General features: G+C 34.1%; 2 protein-coding genes and 1 long non-coding RNA gene across 3 annotated transcripts in view; 2 read left to right on the top strand and 1 right to left on the bottom strand.

The window, feature by feature from the left end:
* ds (dachsous cadherin-related 1) overlaps positions 1-26,256 on the top strand; it is a 159,966-nt gene that overhangs the window by 126,888 nt on the left and 6,822 nt on the right. The window contains exons 3-10 of the mRNA XM_081983039.1: positions 13,191-13,371; positions 17,643-18,128; positions 21,244-21,419; positions 21,560-21,970; positions 22,328-22,523; positions 22,578-22,814; positions 25,625-25,855; positions 25,915-26,207. Of these exons, the coding sequence (XP_081839165.1) occupies positions 13,191-13,371; positions 17,643-18,128; positions 21,244-21,419; positions 21,560-21,970; positions 22,328-22,523; positions 22,578-22,814; positions 25,625-25,855; positions 25,915-26,207 (2,211 nt within the window). The remainder of the gene's footprint in view (positions 1-13,190; positions 13,372-17,642; positions 18,129-21,243; positions 21,420-21,559; positions 21,971-22,327; positions 22,524-22,577; positions 22,815-25,624; positions 25,856-25,914; positions 26,208-26,256) is intronic.
* On the bottom strand, positions 6,217-8,067 carry LOC145731317 (facilitated trehalose transporter Tret1-like). Its single transcript, XM_081983040.1, has 2 exons — positions 7,918-8,067; positions 6,217-7,614 (listed from the first exon to the last, which is right to left on the bottom strand). The coding sequence occupies exons 1-2, from the start codon at positions 7,976-7,978 to the stop codon at positions 6,236-6,238; spliced, it is 1,440 nt and encodes a 479-aa protein (XP_081839166.1). The 5' UTR covers positions 7,979-8,067; the 3' UTR covers positions 6,217-6,235.
* On the top strand, positions 8,211-8,921 carry LOC145731320 (uncharacterized). Its single transcript, XR_014178789.1, has 2 exons — positions 8,211-8,431; positions 8,644-8,921. It is a non-coding gene; the product is annotated as an uncharacterized LOC145731320 (long non-coding RNA).

Below are 26,256 nucleotides of genomic sequence, written 5' to 3'. Positions count from 1 at the left end.
ACCAGAAACCTAGTAAATATCGTGTCTGGCCTTTGTTTGTGTTGGCAGCGTATTATCATGAGCTTACATTTTCGTTCGAACTTTATTTATTCGATTGAATATCGAAATAATTTTGAATGTAGTTATTTCAGACACGCACACGATGTAAACTCTAAAATATAGCGGCCCGTTCGTAACAACTTGTTGTCTACCAGCAGTGTACCTACGACCCGTCTTATTATTTATCTTTAATGGTTTACATGATATCTCCTAAAGATTTAATAAACAACCGCACTAAAGATAACAAAAAAAAACGCACTTAGGATGCGTCTTCAAATTCTCAACCCGGACTACGAGAGCAGCAGGATCGTTTTCTGCCTTTGTCCGCGACGCCCAGATAGAATTTGCTCATTTCCTGGTTCTCTCCACCGGCTTCGAGTGATGGATCATAAATTTAACCATTTTCTGCAGAGTAATCTAAGAATCGTGTAAAACGCAGAGGTTCGTATCTAACAATTAATTTTCCTAATCTTTAGTGTATTGCACTGAGGACCATATTAATAATACCATTATGAGGATGATGGATTTTTATACGATTATGAAAGCTCTATTAATTTCTCACTGCAGTTCTTAAAAGCACACCATGTATTGATAATACTCTGCAACAAAATTGAATAACAAGTGCAAGTCATATTCTTGAAAAATACCATTAAGCTGCTTATTTAATGAATCCCTTTAATACCAATTATCCAGTAGTGTAAATTTTTAATTTTTGAAACGTCATCAATTTCTGTTTTTTAATGTTTATGTCGGATTGTCTCAGGAGGTCAAAAGAAATAAATTAGAACAATATAATAAAAGGTTCTTCCTTTTGGGCTCTCCTGTATGTAATTAAAAAGGTGAATTATCCATTTTATGCAGTTAAAAAAGTTGAATCCTAAAAATTACTAAAAAAATTAAATTTACATTTTACTTACAGATATACAAAATACAAATATTGTCGAAAGACAAATACAATTTTCCTACCAGCCAATAATATTTCGAAAAAGTAGTTATTAATATTTTTTTTCTATCAAATATTTGCCCAATTTTGAGCACATTCAAAAAATATTTAAATATACTGGTTGAACTAATATTAGACAAAAACACCATTATTGGGTGTAGCTCTTTTATTAAGAAAAAGAACATTTTGGTAATAATTTTTGGATTCAACTTTTTAAACTACATCAATGGCAATTTCACTTTTTTAGTTGCATTCAAAGAAGCCTTAAAAGGAAATATATAATTAGTCACCAGTGAATGACCCTGTACTACAAAGTTTTAATTTTCAGCCTGTTTTTTGATCCCAAAATAAAAAAAACTATTTTTTTTTGTCAAAAATCAATTTTTATTGAAGTTAGTGTTCGAACGAACGAAATCTGTCGTTTTTGACAATTTTAAAGCAAAATATGTAAGTTGTTGAAACTGAAAATTTAACACTATTTTTACAAAATCAAATCAGATTTTTTTTTTCGATAGGAGAAGCTTTTATGTGTGATATAGAGTGCGTGTCACCGCAATCATTATTATACAAAGTTATCATTTCCACCAGGTTTTCGAACTTGAAAACGAAAATGTTATTTCTAGTGGGAAATCGATTTTAGCAATTCTTTGAAAAGATAGCGCAATCTATACGTGTAAGCTCAGAGTATGCTGTAGTTTTCGAGCATTCATTAGCAAGCTTCTTGGAAATAAAAAATGTTCACTTTTTTCGAAAAAAAAATAGACATTTTTTATTTTTACGACATGTGAAGCCTCTATGGGTGTTATAAAGTGCGTGTTACCACAATCATTAATACAAAGTTTTTATTTTCACCATGTTTCTGAATTTTGAAAAACTGAAATAAGAGCAAACACTGTATTAAATTTAATGCAAATTTCTTCGAATATCTCTGAAAGTTGTTTATGAGAAGAATTTTTGAACTCTAAATTGCACAATTCATTTATCCATGTATTAACATTGTGTTCAGTTTACCACCAACTTTTGCCTAAAACAACATTGATTAATCTCACTGTAAAATTTCAATATCGCCTAGAAAATCAAACGTTTGTAGTGTTAGTTTTTTTAAATTTTGAACATGCCGCTAACACGTTTCTTAACCTTTTCAGTATTTGATTACTGGCTTCACTCCTGTCATGATTAGAATATAAATGGCATATGATTACTTCGTTTAGCAAGTGAAAACAATGATATTGTTAAAATGGCACCTGCATATTAATTGGTTTGAAAGGAAAAAATTATAGGCATTGTTAAAGATATCGCATAAAGGCATACTTATCACTCTTGAAATAACATTATTTTATATGAAGATCAGCTGAATGTTTCATCTTATAAGCATTACAATTATTAATACGTAGTGAGACTAAAGATATTTTAAGTAATTTTGTCTTGAAAAATACAAATTCTGGGAGGCCGTGTCACACACTAACGCTTTCACAATAAAAGAACTTGAAGTGGTTAAGTTCAGTTATTTTTCTTCTGTCTGTGAAATCAAAGCGTGTACCTTCCAAGATTAGTGCCAACACAAATGTTTAAACATCTAAATTACATGTTTTTTGCGGTCAGGTTATACCAAGTCTGTTTGGTTCTCATCACACTTCTTTGTACGCCTAATTTAACGCGTTTGCTTTTACACTACAAGATTTTTATGAAGAGTAAGAAAATTGTTTTGATGGTAAATTTATTGTGTAAGAAAAAGGGAGAAAGAAAATACTATTTTTTACTGCTGTAATTGAGTAGTCTTGGTTTCAGTTCGAAGCCTTATTACGAAATAGGTTTCTTGATTATTGAAGGTGTTAAGATAATGGCGATACCACCATATGGATAATGTCCTAACCATTGACGTGACCCGTTAAATTAAATTGTACAATGAATATTCATTTTGACATGGTCGTATATTAATTTCACACTAGTATCGAAAACGCGGTGATGCAATGTTATCTTAACGAGTAGGCAGTAACGAAGCATCAATTAAAAACCAAAAGTCAATTAATTCGTTTTGCGACCGGGGCCACTCGAGCTTGGACAAAAATATAGATTTCGAGGACGAATTTATCGAAAATGTTTAATTAAAACGGCGAAAAAAATTCGGCGCGTCGAATCCACTTGTGAGAAATAGAAAGTGGTTCGTTGCGGCCATATTTGTGTGACACACACAGTGAAGGTACTTGGACAATTAAGTAGGTCTCTCTCGTGTATATGAATCAAGATTTTTTTGACTACTGATGCATGAATGAATGCGTATTGCAATAATGTGTCATTGGATCGCAGCCAGATATTTCCCTTTTTAAAGTTACGATGTCGACATTGTCGGTAGTCGCGGTTTTTACCTTTCAGTTTGTACGTTTTTACATGTTAATGAAGTTTTGTAATTTGTTTCGTTATGTGGTCACTTTTACTTTATGTTTTTTCTTTTCAAAACTGCACTTCCACTGTCCCACATATCGTCAAGCTTCGTTTAACAGGTGAAATTCTAACAGGAAGGACTATACAAAGGTAAAATGTTTAATAATGCATAAATAATGGTAGATTACAGTTATTTACTAGAAACCAATACGGAATATTTCTTTAAACTTACATAAATTTGTTCCGCATTGATATATCCTAGTTGGTATCAAAACGTTACTATAAACCTTTATCTGCCTATTGTAAAATATGTTGATAATTGAATAAGAAAAGAAGTTGATTATTCATAGACTAGAGAGATAGAGGTATTAATTATCGATTCGATAAGTCATAGCTGAAAAGAAGAAACTAAGAACTAACTTTAATTACTGATTTTGATTAAATCTGCGAATTAGTAATAAAGTTTGACAATTGAAGAATATCAGTCTAGGCTCGTAAAAGTTTAGTATAAACTTTTGAACATTCAAAGAACTAGAACAATACTTTGAAATAAAAATATCTTTCGACATTTGACCTGATTTATTTACTTACATTTTTGTTAAAAGCATTGGTTTAGCACAGGTTTACCATTCTTCTCCCCACTTACCGTTGATTTCATACGGATAGTTTTGAATTTTCCACACCTGTATACTGATTGCAGACTAACATGTGTAAAGTAATAGTTCAATGAACTACTTCCATCACATAAAATATGATTTAACAAAAGACTTACAAATTGCAACAGTAAGCTGACAGACGCTAGAACAGGTTCCTAATGTTGTGACCTTAATTCGGAATCTTTCAATGTAAAATTTAATATTCTAAAAAATTTTTGGTTCCGTTTATACATTGTACAAGTGTTACATCTTCTATAAATAATAGGTTTACGATGCTAAGCAAGAAAGTAAATCAGATCTGAAGGAATCTTCCGAACAAAAATATTTCGAATTCAATAGATCTTCATTTAGAACGAGAGCCGAAGAAACGTGTAGGTTCGTAGGAAATCAGACATGGATAATACATATCTTTATGCTAAATATCTCCGTTCGATCTAGCACGAAGTCGCGTTGCGAAATCACGTCCATTTGAAATGCAAAGTTGGTCTGCACTCACACACACATAGAGCGAACGCTATTGGACACGAATAAGTCGTTAAACGGTTCGAGAAAAGTGTGAATTCCTTCCGATTTTCCTTTGTAGAAGGCTAGATTTCCATTTGGGTTGTTGCTTTGACGGACTCGATCCCATGAGTGAAAATCGTAAATATACATGCACAATCTATCCCGCTACCGTACTAGTCGGTACTTATCTTGGTGAGATCGTGAATTCCTGCGTTATCGATTGTTCGTTACGAGGAACCTGATGAAACAGAAAATCAAGTGTAAAAACAATGGAAAGCATGCGGGTGCACTTATGTGGAACGCCACATGGTCTCAAAGAGCATAACGTTTCACACAAGGTTTATACTATTTTACCACACCAAAACGTTATTCCATATCCAGACAACAAAAAAGTAAGAGTACATTTGCAGGTTCGTCCTTGTTTACCACTACTAATTACACTGCTGCGTTTTTAAAAAAAAATATTTGCATACAAAGAAACCAGTTAACTGGAACGACACCTAACAGACGTATAAGATGCTGAAAAAATAATGTATAATAAAATGCTGGCTGCTTATTCACAATAAGAATTGTTGCAAACAATGTCACCAAAACCTATCCCAGAGAATATTTTATTAACTGGAACTGACCTTATCCGACCATAATCTTCATAATTAATGTCGCACGCAAAGTAGCTGGAAGTGAATATAGAGAACAGAAATATCAGCACGAAAACGATAATTGTATAAAGAGATTTTCTGTAGGAAAACGCGTCAGATATTTTAATAGTATCTTTAAAGCTTTAAGATTAATTATGATGATAACAATTGCAACAAAAAATACACAGAAGGTCAATCAAAATTTAATGTAGTTATTAAAAGGTTTATTTTAGTCAGTGTTCTGTGAGAAGAGATACTCACTGGATAATAATTTTCTAGCCGTATAATTAGCGGCAATTGTAGATTATGCAATTAATTTTAACAACGCATAGTACTACCAGTTCTCTATACACGCTGTATGCCATCACATTCTCTACGACACACATAATAATATATTTAGGTACGTAACGAATAATTACCCCGCGTATTGAACATAAGTCATTCTCGGAATGTGTTTTCCTGATTACAGTAATTTGCGTATGTCAGGTCCGCTTTTTGCTTCTTTCTCGGATTGCAATCGCACATTAGTTCTCTTTAAAATCAGGTAACTCATGAAAGGTCGTCCGGATTGATGCTTAATGATTCCCGACTCAAAAATTCCACTCTTGATTGATCTCTTTTTATTTCGCAATCGAGATTATGCGATTAAGTGTCTGACACTGAATTGACCGCTTACTTGCAGAGTTCCATCTACTTAGGCTAGTGAGAAGAAATGCATTACAACTCTAGTTTTGTGACTGTTGATGCAGCAAAAGTTGTCACGTTTTCTAACCATGTGCTCTTATATCAGTTTTCACCGCATACTTTCCCGCACAACATTTTTCAACACAATTTCAAAATACGTAAACATAAATTCTTTCTTAGTTTAGCAATAAACTCAATGAACCACAGCTACGACTAACGTACATTTGTGCTTATCACATCGACTTTGGATTGGGTCAGTGAGAATGATCATCAATCAGCATCAGTTGTGTTGTCTACTTTTTTTGCGCTAAATTTACAAGGACTGATAACCCGAAGGTCTTTCACCACCGTTAAGATAACAAACAAACCGTAAAAAATATAAATTATATTTATATAAAAGAGTCATTTAAAATAGGTGCTTGCTTAACCCTAAGTTCAGAAGAATACTGTTCCTGGCCGATCAAAAGTTGTTGGATTTCCTCTAATGTTTTTCCTTTAGTTTCTGGCATATTTTTCACAATCATTATGCATCCCACTAGACTGCACGCAGAGAAAAACAAAAAGGGATAAGCCATAGATCCGATTTCGTCCACAGATATTTGGAAAATTTTGGATACTATCACTCCCATCAGAACTGAAAATGTGTCAGCAATACACAAGGCTTTTGCTTTCACATTAGTAGGGAATAATTCACTTAGTACCGTTACCATACCAAAAGATAAGCCAATACTAAACATAATGTTGTAGCTGACTAATGCTGTAATAGGAAGCCAAAATACATATTGAATATCGAAACCAAAGTCCTTGAAAAAGAAGAACATTGCCAAAGATAAGACTGAGAGAGAACATCCAGCTGATGATGTGATTAAAAGCATTCTTTTGCCAAATCTATTAATTACAAAGATTGTCGTTATAGCTACAGCTATCAGTTCCACACCACAATATACAATAACAGACAGAGTAGTATCTATGCTGCTACCCGATTCCTTGAAAATGGTTTCAGTATAAAACATGCACGGATTTTTTCCACTGAACTTGTTAGTTAAACAAACTATAATAAAAATAAAACAAGCTCTACGATTGCTAGCTACAGTAAACAAATCAAGAAATCCAGCTTTATGGCTGGCTCTTTCTTGCCTCACCACTGCTTTAGCTATAGAATCCATCTCCATATCCACATCAGTCCTTCCTCGAAGAATCCGAAGACTTCGTTTAGCTGACTCAAAGTTCCCTCGTTTAGTGTAATAATAAGGAGACTCAGGCACCAACGCAAAAGCTATCATATGAATCACAGGAATACAAGCGCATATCAAACTAGACAAAAAAATATCCAAGAAAGATCCAATGATGTTAATGAAAAGTGTACCAGTGATGGCAGCTAAGGCGATTGTTGACGTAAGAAACTCTCTGATTTTCGGGTCAGATATCTCTCCAATATACATAGGCAACACTGTATACAAAGCACCTTCCACAGAACCAATCACGAACCGCAATCCAGTAATCTGCCATATAGTCGTGGAGAAGGCAATACCGATAAAACACAAAGACACCCATGGTGCCATTAGCAAGGTGGTATTCTTTCGGCCGATTTTGTCCACTAGCATTGCGGCTATGATTGCACCAGGTGGAGCACCTAAAAGTGGAGCCACGGCGCACCAGGAACCTTCATCGTTTGTGGTGGGAATGGTCGAGTTGGGGGAGAGTAGTTTTGGCAGAAATGGAGATGTCCATCCTAAGTTGATCCCAGAGCTTAATATGGAAAACGCACCTAAAAGTTTGTTAATTTAAGTAATTGCTTTTAGAACTAGAGTTACATTAGTAAAATTATCACACAAGTTGCTATAATTTAAATATTTTTTTGAATTATTAGTTTCAGATGATTTTCAAAAGGATGAAATAATTACTAAAAGCAACCTGTTAGTTAATTTGCGTTCAAATAATGTGTGTAATTAACTCATTTAAGGGTTTTTATTTTGTTACTAAATACCTGTTTTAATAGAGTTTAACAAAATAAATGTTTGCCAACAAAAAAAGGATTTAGTTGAACAAAATATAAATGTGCAATATTTACCGGCTATAGTAGCAAAATATTGAAAAAAGTTTTCTTGTTTACTATTTAAAAAACGAAACATTTTCTTCGTAACGTCGTACTGATCACATCTTCAGCTCGGGTTCAGCAAGACATATCTCGCCGAAGTTTTCTTATGCTATCTATTTATATTGCAATAATTACTGATAAGACGAAAGCAAATTTGTACAGTTGTTATTATACTAAACCAGTGTCAGACAATCGCACCTAATTATCATTGTACAATAGCATTTATTAGTTGTTTAAAAAAAAATAAAAGGAAAATTTATTTGGTGACATGGATTGCGCTTTTACGCCGGTATTAGATAATGAGTTTGTGATGGAGGAAAGGAAATTTTCTCGACGTGACGACAAAAAAAGCTGTAAAATTAAAAACTCGTCAATATGCGGAATACTTAAACGGTTTAAAGAGTAAAGCTGCGAAGTGCAAGGAAAACGCTATAGATGTGAACATTTTATCGTTCTTCTACATATCGTAGAATAGTAATTTGAAAAGGTAAATGACATTATTATTTCATTGAACCAGTCGAGCATACAGAAAAATATACCGCAACAAATTGGTTTAGATTGCGACTGTTATCCGTACTTGTAAACTCACAGAATGTCGATGTAGAACTAGTATTCAAGCATAAAGCAATATTAATCGTTTAAATAATTTATTTGCCGCTAAATTGTTTTGCTACAATACAAATGCTTTTTCATTTCCAGTAGCATCGATCTTCGGACACACTCTCAGACTTTCCGTTTTGCTTTACCGTTTAAGTGATTGCATTATCGTTCCGCATTAACAAAATAATTACAACATAAATGTTTGTTGAAGCAATTTCGAGCATTGCACTTAACCGAAATAGCAACTCAAATATTAACAATTAGCTCCACGAAAGATGACGTTTTACTGCTACCATGCAAACAAAACATGTTCTGTTTATAACCTATTGTTTATGTATTCATTTTATCCGTAAAATAATAAAGAGAAACTTTTAAAATAGAGTCAATGGCATGACTTTACTAAAAAAATAATTTATCGTGAGTAAAACATTGAGACAATAAAGTGTCAGAAATATATGCTTAGAAAGTAAAAAATTACAAAACAATGAATATGAATTAGAATATGGTGTTTTTGATTATACTGCTCTGACCAAGGCTCTTCATATCCTGTTTTTCTGATCTTCTGTCCGAAAACCCTCAATTTTCTGTTCTAGTGTTGTTTCTTATAGCCGCCTTCAAGATGGCTTACAAAGTTATCATCCATATCTCGGAAACCAATGACGATATATTTTTTCTAATTATGTCATCGTGTTCTACGTAAAAAAGTGCCTTAATAATGTTTTAGTTTCAAAACTCTCTTTGGCTTTGTTAAAGAGTGTTTAAAATGCAGCCTCTGACGTTTTCCCAATTTTCCGGAAAACGGAGAAAGATAATTTAATTTGGAAACCGGAAATAAGTTTTACATAAAATTCTCTAAAACTTTCCCCATTTAACCGACTCTGTAGCTCTTAACGTTTTCGAGATCCCAATACATGCATCACCAATTTGGACCACACTGTATATCGGTGGGTTCTGCGGGTGGACTGAACCAGTGAGTTACTCACGAGTAGGTAATAGGTGTTATTATTTATTGAAAACTTATGAGTAATAAGCATATTATTAAACAGTCATAGAAAAATACTGTTAGCTTCATGGGCGTCTTATTGGCGTTTGAAGGAACCAATAAGAGCATCACACCATAGATTATGATCGCAAGGTTTCTTTGAAATATGAATTACCTGAGATCAGAACACTGACTTTGAGACTCCGTTTCGATTCGGTTATTAAAGCTTCACAAACCAACTTGATATTTATACATATAAATTGATTGTCTAAAATTGGACTGTTTTGAATTAATTTACGATTAATCTTTATAAATGAACGGTCTGAACAATGTAGTATGTGATCTGATCCTAATATTTATTGACCAAAGAGAATATTAATCAGCGGTCCCCCTTCGTCTTTGGTTGCTCTGATTTGTTGTTGGTGATGTCTTTAAAAATTTGAGAGACATAATTGGCGGTAAGAAAAATGTTGGCAATGAAGCAATTTTTTTCAACAACTATGCTGGTGCGTTGACCCGCCAGATGGCGCTGATAGCAGGATTGGCGTGGGCTGCGAATGTCGCATTGGCGGCGTATCTCGTCTCTGTTACGTTGCCTGTCCATTAAAATAACGGCATATCAAGGCCTTTCCCGAGTAGAGTATTCTCGTCCGATGGTACTGCATTGATTTATAAACCTCCACGAGGTTTAAGAAGGCATTTATAGTCCAAGAAGTCACCGCCAGTCGGCCGGGTCATTCAGCTTCTATTCTGAATGATGATTGGGTAATTATTCTTCTTTTCCGAAATGGCCGTTAGTTCCTGCTGGCCTGCTTCACGGGTACCTATAAGTCTATGGTACCTAGGTACGCGAGCCGACCGCGTATACAACCTCAAAGTGTACCACGCACGTTCGCTTCCGATATATCATTCACTTTGTTCCGAAGGTTAAATTAAATTAATAGTACCCACTATCCGTAGGGAATAATATTATATGGTTAACGTATACAAAATGCAGATTTCCTGTTCAGTTAAGCCGGTGCCTACTTAACATTATTTGTCTACTAAGGCGGTCACCATTTTGCAAAACCCGCGCTATCTGACAGATCTTCATTAGCGCACAAAAAAATTAAACTCGATTAGTTATCTTTGAAATTACAAATGAACTAGTCGGACCTCGGATGACAAACACGTCACAAATGTTTTACATAATGTACGATCCACGCGGCGTGATATATTTATATATAAATAAGTTCACTTGTTAATAAGGTGATAAAAAGTTGTGTGACGACACCTGTACTAGCTAACAGACAAATTGCTGACTGGTTTCGCATGAGTAATGGCCCTATAAACAGCGGAATATCTTTAACTCTTATTACCTTCGTACGTTTCTGGTCCTGTTCGATATTGATAGCTACTGACAGTACCAACTGATAAGTGCGAAAACTGGTTTCTTCACTCTCGACTACTTGTTCGATTCCCTATTTTCCTAAGCCGATCTAATTATTATTATCAGCAACTACCTACAATACACGATCCAATGCGGCAAGATTACCAGGGATTTAGTCCACTCATATTTTATGTTCTGCTGCTCCAGAGACATTCATTCGCGTAAATGCGCCATTCTTTAGTCGACCTAACGGTACCGTTCAAGATTATGATTTAGTGTTTCAAAGGAATTTGAACCAGATTCGGAGTGGAAGCCTGTTGTTTCTTTCCAAATCGAGATTGCCACTAAGCTTTATCTTGTGTTACAGCCAGAAAAATTACTTTGATATAAGTTACACAGATTATTTGAGATAACTATAAGATGCTTTTCATAGTCTACACATACAGAGTTAGAAGGTTGATTGAATTGCGTGGTTAATTTTGTCTAATTAACCTTACAAGTCCAAAGATTTAAAGTGCTTATTTCATCTAGCTTAAAGTTATTTGGTATAAATATGCCCTTTACTGTGCATTGGAACCTTTCTGGAGCAAAATAAAAAATTGATAATTTTGAAAAAAAATGGAATTTTTCTAATTTTTAAAATCAATTTCACCAAATTGTCATTAAACTAAACCTTTCTTGGACTGAACAAATTTCCCCTGGAATTACACTGAAGAGAATCTCGATGCTACAATCCAAACATAAGCTTTTTTAAATATCTCGAGGAAAGTAGAGATGTTCATTATAAAAATCCCATCCAAATAAAACTATGTGTTGTAGTAAGTTCTACTGAAATCTGAAACTGTTGGAATTAAATAGTCTAAACTGGTGAGCGATAATTGTAAGAAATCTACTTATACAGCGTTGGCAAAAACCATCTGGTAAACTCTTAATAAAGACATTGACCATAACTAAAATTTTCACTTTACGTATATTATTGCTGTAATCTGTAAATTAACATATAAAACATTAACTACTAAATGGATTAATGTGTTAGTAAAGTGATTAGCTATTTCAAACATTGTAATTTAAAATTTTTGCCTTTACAAATATTTATGCAAAATTGTAGTTTTTTCAATAGATGATTTCTCTGATTTACTACTAAATGACCATTGAAGAAGTGAAGAATCACACAGTAACACAACACACAATTTTAATAATTTATATGGATATCAATAGACCACTTCTATATCTGGTCTTTAAACAAAATAATAACAAAAATATGTGTAAACTAACATGGATGAAAAAATCTAGAGGGAAAAGTTCTGGCTCTATTTTTTAAATTAATTGTTGATGCTCACAAAAGGATTCCCTACAAAATAACACTATGTATTTTGGAACCCAACTTGTTCACTTTAGCATAAAGACTAATTTCTTGATAAAACAGCATTTTTACTTCATTTTTTATTTTTTAACACATATTTGGTGCAAATTCCTTTTTAATTTTCAATTGGAATAAACAGCTGAGAACAGAATTTTTGTTAATAAAAATAATGTATCTACATGTGCATATGTTTCTGATTTTCTTATTCATACAACATTTTAAAAAACAATTAACTCTTAAACTTGTATAGTAAAAAAACTGCAGTTTTTCTATAAGAATAAAGTAATTTTACATCAAATTCTGACCGTTATTATTGTGGTTATTCTTTCACCATGGCATAATTCAAATTAATCTTAATTTAATGTTACGAAATGGCAAAGAACATTCTCTTTTTCAATGATTGCCTTCTCCTTTTAAACACTTTATTAAATTTTTCTGGCATATACAAATCGTCGAACAATAATAATTATCGCATTGAAGGAATGGCTTGTCTTATGATAGCCAGTTTATGTAGCCTCAAGCTGATTGATAGTTTTAGATAATTTCAATCCAAAGCCCTAAATTCTATTTTCATAACTTAGTTTTTATTATAGTGTGTAATAGTAGTTTGAGATTTTGTTAAATCTTGCATATTTTAGCTTTAAGTAATAAGGTCTAGTTATTGTAAAACATGCTGTGCGGCACTTAAAGCACATTTCACCAATTATCAAGTGTAGTACATCAAATTCTGCTTGTTTACATGATTTTAATGCCATTTGCATATATTCCATGCCCTAAAAATATTATGATCATTTTTCAGAGATTTATAAGAAAATAAACAAGAGCTTATCATAAAATAAGGTTAATACAATTAAAGCCCACTTCTATTTTCATCTTTTTCACAACTTTTCCTTACATAAAACACTTTCTGACGTTCTGACAAATTGTTACAGGTTTCTGCAACAGATCCCGATTGTGGTGTAAACGCAGTGGTCAACTACACTTTGGGAGATGGTTTCGAAAAATTGCGAGAATTTAAAGTGCGTTCGGATAGTGGAGAGATCTGCATTAACTCCACCTTGGACTATGAAAGCCGGAACGCATTTGAATTTCCTGTGATCGCCACCGATAGAGGTAAGTTCAACCATAACTAGCAAATCATCTTTATTAATAATGGGAAAAAATTTGCAACAAAGTAATAGGAGTCTCACGGAAAAAGCCGCTCTTGAAGCTAACCCAGTTTAGCGTTGTTGTAATTATCAGTCCATTAAAGGAACACCAGCAAAAAGAAATAACAAAATGTCAAATAATCATCTGTTACAGAAGAGGCCTAAATTGGACCTTGACTTTGCAAATTTTCAACGTAAAACTGTAGTTGAAAGTAGGTTACAAGAGACTATTAAACGTTGGTAGGTTTACGAACGAGTCTTTAATAAGGCTGGCTAAAAACTTGCATAATTTTATGTTTCTGGCCCTTGAAGTCCTACCTGAAGCGTCCGTGTAACTTAAAGTAAAAGTTACAACTTTTTAAACGCAAATTAATCTTCTGGCATTGGTAATTAGACATGCCTTGGGTGGTTTCGCTTCAAAGCTTTGTTGTACGCTGACACTTGAATTAGGGTGGGTTAATGTGGATTCACTTGAGTGTAACACGGACAGTTTTTTCTCAGATCGGACCCTCGCTATCTCTGTCAGCGAAACGACAAAAACGTATAAATTTAGAAACCAGAAAGACCGTGTATACGAACTTCCCGTTATGCACTCTCGAGCAGCAGGCAAAAGCCAAGAAATGTATAGACCATAAATCTGGGTGTTTCAGCAAAAAGTGTTATTGAAACCCGCCGCATTATCATGCCCGTGTGGCTGAAATTCACAAACTGATTTACATAAAAAGCTTTTTTGTTTATTTTTTCAAGCCGACAAATCCGACTACCAGAAACAGAACCAAAGTAATAATTCACTAACACGTACATTTCACACAATTCCAGTTTAGATATTTTAAAGAAAACTAGCTGAAACACTATAATCACACAGATGTGGGACAAATTTTAATTTTTATTCACAATAGTAGGATAGACTAGTGTTGCCAACTTTTAAATGATAATTTCCAAAAAAGAGATTTTACTAAAACTTGAAAATTCTTTTGAAGTTCTGCTTTAACTTTACTTTCCTATATTTTGCAAATCCTTTAAATGTGCACTTAAAATGCTATTATTACGTCTACTAAACATGGTTTTGCTAATCTCAAAAACGAACAGAATTTTGTCCTTCTTCTAAAGCATTTTTATAAAAGGCACAACCGGCCAAATTCAACTCATAAACCTATAAAATGTACTTAAAAGATTTAGAACTGTATTGCTTATTGAGTTTTTTTTACGTTTATAGCTTCATAGAGTGTTATTTGATAGTTGGTAGCATTGGCAACAGCTTCACGTGAGATCTGTCAAAATTTCTGCTCATGGAGCTTTAAACAAAAATAATGTTCATTTACCTCCACTTTGAGAGCATGGACTACTACTACAAGTTGAAAAATAATGTGTATAATTTAACTGATTCTAATGGTTTTAAGAATGTTTTGTCATTTTATAGCTTTATGGAGAAGATTTTGACAGTTTCCAAGTTTATGACAGATCGAAATATGCTCAACATAAGCAGATACGACTTATCCTCCAATTTTTACTCATGAACCTATAAACTAGCATTTAATATGATTTACAACTGTATTAATTATAACAGTGCTTTTAAGCAGATTTTGTAGCTGTATAGCTTGATGGCTTTTAGTATATTTGCCAGTAACCACCATTGTGACAAATTTAATTATATTAAAAATGGATGTCTTACCTGTTACTCTTTAACTTCAAAAATTCAAAAGTTTTCAAGTGATTGTTTCAGTTTAATAGCTCTATGGATGATAATTGTACTACTTATATTTGTATAATTGTATATTCATTGTACTACTTTTAAACAAAGTTTTATAGTTTGTTAGCTTCATGGAGTTGTACTTGACAATTACCACCATTTGTGACAAATCAAAATATATTCATATTAAACAGTTGCACGTTACAACTGTCAAAAACATGACCCATAAAACTATAAAATGCATAATAGTATTTACATTGTATTTGCTACACAAGATTGTATTGCTTACACAAGTTTTGCAATTTTATAGCTTCATTACAGTTTCCAAGTTTACAACAGATTGTAATATTATTATATTACATATTGGTCTGTATATAGACCAATATTTTTTGGTGCTTAATGAATGTTCAATGGAGCATTGTATCAATATACATATACCAGGTTTAAAAATGAAATTCCCAGGCCTGGCAACGCACAAATAAAGCACGATTTCTCGAACATAACCTCTCTGAAGCAGATAACGATAAGAGAAACCACAAAATTTACTTTAAAAAGTTATAGTTAATATTTTATGCAAAAAATCTATGGACATTTTCTGCCTAAAATATAGAATGACTATTTGGTATTAATTCTAGTAATTAATCGAATTCTGAAGACTGTAATCATCAAGCTTTGTAACTTAGTACATCACTAAATTCCTTTCTATCAATTCAGTTAATTTGAATACTTTGAGCCATTCGTGAAGAGACAATGTTCGTTTCTCTGTACTTCAACTGTATGTTTTCTCCTTCTTCAACACAAAACACCATCTCTCGGTTTGAAATTTCGTAGAAGAAAACTCTAGCTGACAATGATACTCCCACAAAAACCTTTTTAACTTTTTTTCCCTACCGTGAACATCAGACTTAATTATCAATTAAGCAATACATTAATCATGATTTTTTACAAAGATTATGCTAATTTAATGCAAATCTAACGTAAATATTTCCCCTAATTATGTTCTTTGTATAATTGGCTAAATTAATTTTATTTACTCTCCACTTCATAGTAGTGCTTCAAATAATTATTACTACAGTTATTTCCTTTTTATTTCAGAAAATTTATTTTTGCTCAAGCTTAAATCATTTCACTTTTTTACTTCTAAGCGTACTACTCAAATAAACTGTGCTTAAATTATAGTTTTTCCTGTTTTATAAGGTTTTTCAATTTTGTGTAGTATTTAGTCACAAGTGTGTAGTAATCAATAATTTGATTGCATTTAATGCTTTTAAAAAGAAATTTATTTTGCTATTTCATTCAATTCTTATTACAAAAAAATTGAAGAGAGACAGAACTCGTGTAATGGAATGTTATAAACACATCCGAACAGGCCGCAAGTCTAGCGATACAGCAAGATCGAAAACACTAGTTGCACGTTTTCGTGAGAACCGATTTAATGCGATGACATCGTGATTTCGGTTTTGTTTCGTTCCTTTTGCACCACATAAATACTGAAACTCAATTTGGTTATTCAGGAAACAGGAAGCATCTTGTTGCTGTTTCTGCTAATGCGAGAATCTTATTCTTGCGTGAGGTTATCGACTAAAATAATAAAGTTCTTAGTTACTGTCAAGTGCTCGAGGAAAAATCCTTGGGAAAACAATTTTGCCTAATTGCACATTATTTGCATTGCGCCAAGTTTAATAATAATGCGTCGGGTGTAATATAATCCCGTCTGAGAGTGTATGTTCAAATAGGAAGATGGGGAAAAGTGGCGGCAAAAATGGCCGGCCGGTTCTCGTGCAACAAAGCGCGAAAGATGCCTAGAGTGTCCAATAAATCTTTTGTGAGTTATTTGAATTTCAAGAATATGCGCAAATAATGCGTTGAGGCCATAAATAACAAAACAAAACCCTAAATTGAAGTTCTCGCTCATTGCAATAGTTAAACACTGAAATTTCCTTTTTTTTAGTTCGTTAATACAGTGCGCCTCTTCCTTGTTTCAGTTTTAAACTAGAATCACTATATAACAGCAGTAATTACAATTAACAATGTTTGAACAATCTTATTACTCGAACTTAAAACCACTTTAACAGTTTTTATAAGAAAAGTGTTGAGTAACACATAATCGGTCAAACTTCACACTATTACAACATTGATAGATGAAACTAAATGACTCTTAAACAATTTAAATGTTAAACTCATTAAGTTTAAAGATATAAACGTTCTAACAGAACGTTTTTAGATCATTACCAATTTCTGCGTAAACGTGCTTTTATCTAAACAATTTTTTTTTCAAATTGTGTGGTTAGTAGTTTTGTAATTTCCATTCTACTATTTGTTACTTACACAAAGCTTTGAACAGTGAAAGTGTTTGGGGCATTTTATGACCACTCATTTTACCTTTAATCACCTGCAGAAGACGTAAAAGATTAAATGTAATGTCTAGAAAGTATGAATGAGTCTGACTGTCAATTTTAACATGATTATAAATGACAATAAGACATGTAAATTTTAACAAATTTATGATTTAATTTGCTTGTTTAACAGTATTTTTTATATTCTAGGTGGCTTGAGCACAACTGCAATGGTAAAAATCCAACTAACCGACGTAAACGACAATCGTCCCGTTTTCTACCCGCCCGAATACAACGTTTCGCTCCGCGATGGCGGCACTTCATCATCAGCCACTGCACCAGTGGTGGTAGTTTCTGCCACTGATGCCGATTCTGGAAAATTTGGTACTGTAACTTACAACATTGTGGCCGGCAACGAGGCCGGACTTTTCCGCATTGACCGTTCTACCGGCGAGATTTTCGTCAATCGGCCTCATCAGCTTTCCACTCGAAGTCAGCCGTATCATCGGCTCAACATCAGCGCCACCGATGGAGGCAATTTGAAATCGCTGAAGGATGCCGAAGTGTTTATCAGTATTATTGATTCCACCCAGAGGCCGCCCATTTTTGATCTGTCGAGATACATGTTTTCGGTGATGGAAAATGTCAAGAAGGAGTTTGTTGTTGGTCATGTTAAGGCAACTGTTGTCAGCAATGGTAAGTAGACTGTTCATTTGTGTTTTGGTTGAGTTTTGTCATAGTATGTCACACCTAAAGACACAAACACACGTCAAGAGCAACATTACCAACGCAATACCCATAAAAATCAACTCGATTTTTACTTAAATATTGTGAAATTAGTTAGTTTCCGGTATAGTATTTTGACTTAACCAACTTGAACAAACTTTAAGTTAAAAAGTAACTCAAGAAAATTGCTCACAGGACAAAGTTAGATTATAAGCAGAATAAACGTTATAGAAACCATGTTTAATCAAGAAAACTGTTATACTTGCGGGAATTAAAATCTTAATAGAACTTTATTGAAAAGTGAAAGACAAGCATAATAACATAGGCGGCGGCATAATTCAATGAATAACTTAATAAATCAGGGTAAATTAAATGGGTTAATGACGGTTAATGACGGTTTCCGATCGGACCCGGTAGATTATTTCGGTTCCAAGGAAATTTTACGGCGGATCACGTGTAGGACATTGATACTAATAATAATTGCAAGTGTTCAATCATCATTTTCATTAAATGCGTAATCTGCGTTAATAACGGGGAGAACGGGAGAATTCTGATCAGGTATTTGGGCCGAAGCCGGAACGATTTGAGGAGAATAAATTAAAATTTTCGGTTCCGTAATCAAGCAGGAATTTATAGAGAGTGGTTGTTAGTAATAAAACGCTATTCGTGTTATTTCGAGTGCTAAAAATCAAGCTATCAAACGACGCCTGTACCAATTAGCGTTTTCTTGCGAATTTATTTCGAGAAAATTAACGCTTGTAAAGATTTTGCCGGCGTTTATGGCTAAAAATCTTGGATTTTGCTTTGCATATCGATAATAAAGTTTTATTGGTTCTGGTCCCACCTATGGCATTATTAAGAGTCACTTTTTTGTTGGCTGCAATATATCAGCTTTATGGCGGGTTTGACTTTTTGTCGTGTGATTTTATTTTTATTGTCACGGTTTATTAGAACCGAGTAACAAACGAGTGAATTAAGTTGTATTCTAGTTCAATCAGACAAGAGAAAGTTTTATTAGGACAGTCCGGATTTTAGGGTTTTAAAATAGTTTTCTTTACAGGTGACATATAAAGTTTACAAGATTGTATATGTGGTTAATAACTCACAAAACCAATCCTTGATTCTGATCGTTTATATTAATTAGCTGTGTACGGCATTCTTAAGCATTAAGAAAAACTACTTTTATTAGCAAGAACAATTAATCATAATAAACGTGACCGTACAGTCCTACCATAGTGGCAAACCGCGATAAGTCAGAATGATAACTGGATTTTAACATTTCATTTGCATTTGGCTACCTTTTATATAAATCCGATAACATTTTAGGATTGGGAACTTCTACCAAAATTGATTTTGAATATTTTTAAAGATAATTTTATGACACTTAAATAGTTTGTCGTTTAGTGCAATTTACATAAATACTTTATAAAGAACAAATTTTCTGAAGTGTCGTGAAGCTGTAAAAAAATCCATTTCGTTCGAATCGGCTTCGTGTAGGTAACATCTCAATTTGTGGAGTTGGCAAAATGCATTTTCGTAACTTAAGTGAAAAACGAGCAGTCATTAAGGCTTTAATTGTTTAATAGATTCAGTAAATGGTCACTTATCACGGAACATTTGTTTACGTCCGCATTAATGGACATTCTTGAGTTTTAAGTTGGGTAATCTCCAACCGCTTAGAAGTCCATAAAGCTATAAAACCGACTTACGCTACTTAATGTTGCTTCAATTTTTAGAACACGAAAACCATTTCTAATAAACTTCGATTAGTTTACCAACTTGAAGCAATTATTTGGGAGGGATGCCGGATCCCTTTCGATCTTCAAATGTATAAAAAAACGTTTTGGGGGTATGCTAACCTGAAAATATGGCCATTGTATTCAGGATTTACTCGGCTGTCAGCGAAACTGGTCGGCTATTCAAATTGGAACAGAGAACACGAAAAGGCTTAAATTTCGCCGTGAGCCATGGGAATGGCGATTCTCTTGTGTGTGACGCGACTTGACAATTCGATGAAAGATACCGACTACCGGTCGTATTTAAGCTACTCAAAACGTTTGTTTTTTTCCTACAAATTGAAAAAGTTTTTTTGGTTTTATAAAGGATCTCTTAAGGGATCCTGTTGCTTTCATTCTGCTTTAGATACTAACTAGTTTGTCATTTAAAGGTTTATTAAATTTTATACAACTCATCCTGTATATCATATTTTTTAAATAACAATTGTGTAATTTTCTAATCATTTGAAATGAGTGCTATTTAAATGTTTACTTAATTTAAAAACAACTTATTTGCCTCAACAATTCTTAAGTGGGTTAGTGGCTTAATTGCTCATCGAACTCTAAAAGAACTTTCAGTTTTAACGTCATGAATTCTTTTTACGCTACACGTTACCATTCCATTGTGTCATCAATCAGTTTTGTATTGTTTTTCTAGATAAATACAAGTGAAGTGAACAGGTGTAACATTGACAAATTAGCGGAGGTAACTCATCAAATTAGAAATTAAAGAATGATGAAGTAACAACTTCATACCGATGCCACGACCAATAATAGGAAGAAGAGTTATATATTGCGCCACTTGGGGGAAGTTATTCGTAAAATGCCAAAACAACTCATCTTCGGTAAGCGGCTGCATAGGTTCACACGAGCCCCCAGGAAACCTTTTCTTCTCGCCAGCCATAGCGCAAACTATATTGCCTTATTAATACGATCGCTTTGTTTCCAACACTCCATTGGAGCGAAATTTACGAGCAAACCTCATTTTGTTGGTCACATTTTTGCTTCGCGAAACTTTGTCGAAGAATGCGTCGATTCAATGGGTATTACCGGTATAAATTTTTAATAAGTCAACCTAATTGGTTCTTACTGGCTACAGAAGTCCTCTCCGAAAGATATTAATAGCTAATTAGTTATTATACGGGAACGTATAGGCCGAGCCGTAACATTGTTGCGGATTTAGCCTTCGTTAATCCGTAAATATAATGTGTAACTGTAGTCGAAATTAATTTCTACTGTACTCGGATTAAACGTGAATTATTGTAGCTTTTCAAAAACAAGTTTCATTGTCCTGTTTTATTCTTTTTCAGGGAGGAGCAACGTAAGATATTCTATTTATTCTGGAGATCCCGATGGCTTGTTTAGGATCGACCCTATTACTGGAGCTATTAAAGTTTCTGGAAATCTGGATCATGAATCCAGAGCCTCAGTTTTGCTGAATGTACAAGCTACTAGTGGAAATCCTCCTGTATATGGTCACACACAGGTACAGATTACATTACTTTTAGTCCTTTTGAATTTGATTATTTAAAACACACCAACCCTTATGGCTGGTTTCACAAAGCTAGTTTAAAACAAATCTTTACTTCTGTCATTAAAACTACTAATATTTTTTTACGAATAAAGGTTAACATCGACATCACCGATGTCAACGACAACCATCCAGAATTTGAATCTCCCACCGTCAGGATATCCATTCCTGAAAACGCTGAAATAGGAGTGCCCTTATACGCAGCTCATGCAACAGACAAAGATAGTGGTTCTAACGGAGTGGTACGATATAAGCTAGTCAATACAGGGTTGGACCTGTTCAAAATCGACCCAAAACTGGGACATTTAACGTTAACGAGGCATTTGGACTATGAAAGTGTTCAAAGACATACTCTGATGGTTACTGCAACCGATATGGGAGTGCCTCAATTGAGCTCAAATCTGACTATTCTGGTGGAAGTTCAAGATATGAACGATAATCCGCCTGTTTTTGAGAAGAGTCAGTACAGCTTGACTGTGTTGGAGTCTTTGCCTATTAATACACAGGTGAGACATTTTGCTTTTTAATATTATTTAAAAGTCATCAAGGCATTTTTACAAATTTCTCGTCTAATGCCGCTTTAATGAGTGGTCATTATTTGTTTTTGCTCCGGATTCTCCGACAAAAATTATATACTCGAGTTGGCACGGAATTAGTTAAACAAACCGACCTCGACGGTACCTAATTTAAGTTTCGCATGTTCCCAAGGTAGTACCGACGTTCAGCAGAAGTACAAATAGACTTGTCACTGAGCTAAGTAGCATTTATTTGACGTGTTCCTGGAGTATGTGATTTAGTTAATGTATCATGACGATTTTCGCTCTGGTTCAGTTAATACAAGAGTTTCTTTTGCTGGTTTGCAGATTACTCAGTTTACTGCAGTGGATGCAGACACAGGAAACAACGCCAGAATTACTTACCGGCTGGTGTCTTCGAATCGTTCGAATGGGGTGAACGACTACATTTTCGGGATTTTTCCCAATTCCGGCTGGTTGTATTTGAATGGTACTTTAGATAGAGAAACCAAAGATCGTTACAACTTGGTAGTTTCCGCTAAAGGTAATCTGAGCGTGTGTAATCACTCGGAATGAAAACTAAAACACTCTATTCTAGATAATGGGCTCCCGCCTCAAACAGCCACATCCCAAGTCACTATAGAGGTTTTGGACATCAACGACAACGACCCAGTATTTTCTCAAGAAGATTACCACTTCAAAATTGAAGAAAATCTAGCCAGAGGCACTTTTGTGGGAAAACTACACGCAACAGACATAGACTTTGGTGTAAACGCAGCAATTCGGTACAGCTTGATACCGTCTAACAGCAGCTTCGAAATCAACTCAATTACCGGTAAGCTTTTACATGCACGATTGAATTCGGTTGAATTTCGGCGATCTTTTAAGTAAACACCCTGTATAAACACAAATGAAAAATTCCATTTGTATACACACATTTAACGATCTCTGCTCTTACTGCCTACCTGTTTGCATTGGTTAATGCAACGAGGCTTTTACGTTTCTTCTTTTTTTCGTAATTTTATTATTCTCGCTTTTAAACTCATTTAGTTCGAGTAAGTTGTTGAACGCCCGTCTATTTGATAACAAAAAATTTGCCGACAAATTGCTTTTAATTTCGAGATAGTGTTAATGATAATTTATCTTGAATTGAGATTCTATGGTCTCAACCAAAGCAAATGTCGTTTACGTCATCATCAGTGTTTTTTATCTATGTGCACACAAATGAAAGGACATAAAAAAATCAGATGGAAATTTTGTTTTTTTTCAAACATACTTCAAAAAATAATTGTTGAACATCATCTAAATCACGAAAATAGTACTTTCAAAATCTGGTTGAAAATAGTCTTGTATTAAAGGAAAATAATAGGTAAAGTTGATGATGATTACTAAAAACCTCACAGAGGTAAAGTGTTATTTGTGTTCAGTTATCTCAACAAACAAATTAAAACTAATTTCCAAATTTTTATTCTGTTCGGGATATCCCCGCAAGTGATAATTTTATGGTAAGACGGCATATTATCAATCTCCAAATTGCGCAATTTTGCTATAATTTAACCCTGTATTTAAAATATAAATTATTTCCAGAAATGTATGGTCACTTTAGGTTTCTATCTGATTTAGATCTCTTCCCTGAATATTCTTGTGACGACAGATGCAACAAATAACTGCCAATCAGCAAGATCAGACTTTAACTATGGTTTGTACGATAAAAAGTAGTTTAACTACCATTTACTGATCTATTCTAAATGGATGACCATTTCTAATATAGCAATATTCAAAAACCATTTATAAAATCTTTTCCTAGGATGTTATAACTTTAATGCAGATGACAAGAGAGAGTTATCTACCTCTGCTGTTAAAATATATGTTTTAGGCTAACTAATTTTTTTAATAAGAGTATTATTGAAACAAATAAGGAAGTTAGTATAGAAACTTCTTGTAAAGAAATTAAGAAGCAAAAACCGATTGGATCCGTATCTGCTTAGCAAAATCAGGGGTGTCAAAATTAATCATGCGTTGTCGACGTAAAGTTGTTTGCGGCCGTCTCAATTTACGGCCCCTCGGAATGGAAAACGATATTTATGAGAACTCGCTCGCCATTAGCATCGAATGAGTTTCGGGAAAGGACGCGATCAGATACTATCGAGCTAAAAATTGCCTTTGTTTCGTTTATTGTGTCAGCATTCAGTCCCTGCCCTGCTGTTGATGCCAAACTGCTCTTGCAAACCAGTACGTGAAGGAATTGTGTTTTCCGAAGAACTATTACTAACAATGCTGAACATATGAGACATCCTTACGGCGGGATATTTAATTACCTAATCGTCGATAAGTAAAGATAAAAAGGAATCGTCGTAAAGTTTTATTAAGCAATTAATTGCTATTATAAAGTTACTCGACTAATTTACGTAGTGAGTGCCGCCCTCAAATGCCGCTTTTACGATATATGAACGCGGACGATTATACCGTGTTCAATTAATTTTGATTCTAATGAGCTTAGTTACTCGCTACGCCAGTTTTATCGCCTCTTGGGAAACTATTGCGCCATTACTTGCCAGAAAATGAAAGCGGGCAAAAGTATTTAAAAATGATTCAATTTAATATCGGCATTATTAAAACCGGGCCGGTCGAATTTCTGAGTCGCACATCGGCGCTCGAAGAATGCCCCTTGCATTCCGCAAGACTACAAATAATAAACCGATGACACTTGCAAAACGAATTCACCGACCTTTAGATTTCACGCTTTTTGTTCAAGACTGATATCAAATTGCAGTCTGCTCACCACAACTTTGTTTTAACAATTTATCATAATTATGTTTAGAGAATTATCATAATTATACAGGCGTAGAAAATGTTAAATTGTTCATGGACAGTGATAAAAACCACAAAGATCTACTTAAGACCGGAAGCAGAAATTAAGACTTCTTGACCTCCGGGAAGAAAATATGTTTAAAGAAACAGAATCTAATATTCATTGTTTAAATCACAAAAATGGATCATCATATTTCAAAATTTTTGGTGTGCAATTTCAACAACACATTACTCAATGTTTTTGAAAACTAGACAGTATAAGTTAATCAACTTGCCTAGAGACGATAAATCTGATATTTTTGAAGATAGAGGACTACAGAGAAAATTCTGATCAACATGAGAAACTATGAAAGACACTAAAATTCCAGAATCGGTAATTCAAGTAAAAGGCAAAATAAAAAAGTTAGTTGTTTGGGTACAGTGATTTTTTGCTCTAATTTCATATAACCCTCTAAAATTTAAAAGAAAAAAATGAGTATCATGCATCCTAAAGGTGATAAATCCAGTTTAAAGTTCATCCCAACCAAAACTGTTCAGTTTTATGATCGAACCAAAGGTGCATGATGTTTACATACATCTTAGAATTGTTTATAATCGGTTGAGCATGGTTGGAATTAATTCAGACGTTTTATGTAAAGGTGTCAATTCTTCTTCTGACAATTCTAGTTCTAAAGCCAGAAGAAGCAAACTTAGATCAGAAACTATTTTTCTCTGGTAGATGCACCTTTCATGAAAATCAAGGGTAAAGTACAGCAAGTGCGATGAATGCATCTGTTGCATTTCCATTATTTGCAATTGATAATTCTCCAGGTTTAAATTTAACATCATTTCCAGGTGACATTACTACTAAAGAAATTCTAAACCGAGAATCACGGGAATATTACGACTTAGTTGCGGAAGCTAGAGACCAAGGACAACCATCCAGAAGCTCGAGGGTGGCAGTAAAAATATCGGTTTTAGACGTAAACGACAACGCCCCTGTTATAGTGGACCCCCAGGAAGACGTAGTAAGCGTTCGAGAAGAGCAAAGTCCCGGTACGGAGGTGGTGAGAATCCGGGCAACAGGTAAGTTTGCAACATCTTTAACTGCTAATCACACGTATTGATCAATGATTTTGAATTAGATGCGGATAATGGATACAATTCCTCCATCAGTTATTCCCTGCTAAAGGATTCGGATGGGTTGGATACATTCAGTATTCACCCCATTACTGGAGTAATTCGAACCAAGGTGGTACTAGACCATGAGGAAAAGACCATGTACAGAATAGGAGTTGTGGCTAGTGATGGGGGAAGCCCTTCCAAACAAAGTGTGAGAATGCTAAGGATTGAAGTGTTGGATTTGAACGACAACAGGCCCACTTTTACCAGCTCGAGTTTGGCTTTTACTGTCAGAGAAGATGCCAAAATTGGTCAGGTAAGTGTAGTCTCTAAAAACCTTTTTCACTGTTATTACACGTTTTGTG

The sequence above is a fragment of the Ips typographus genome, linkage group LG6 (assembly GCF_016097725.1).
Source record: "Ips typographus isolate SLU linkage group LG6, UJ_Ityp_2.0, whole genome shotgun sequence".
Lineage (NCBI taxonomy): Eukaryota > Metazoa > Arthropoda > Insecta > Coleoptera > Curculionidae > Ips > Ips typographus.
This window is presented reverse-complemented; position numbering and strand designations above follow the sequence as displayed.

What these genes read in the sequence shown, in the direction of transcription:
- LOC145731317 (XM_081983040.1), bottom strand. Translation starts at nt 7,978, where the DNA reads ATGTTTCGTTTTTTAAATAGTAAACAAGAAAACTTTTTTCAATATTTT. An exon ending in ATATTTTGCTACTATAGCCG is followed by an intron (nt 7,615 to 7,917) that starts GTAAATATTGCA and finishes ACAAACTTTTAG; the next exon opens with GTGCGTTTTCCATATTAAGC.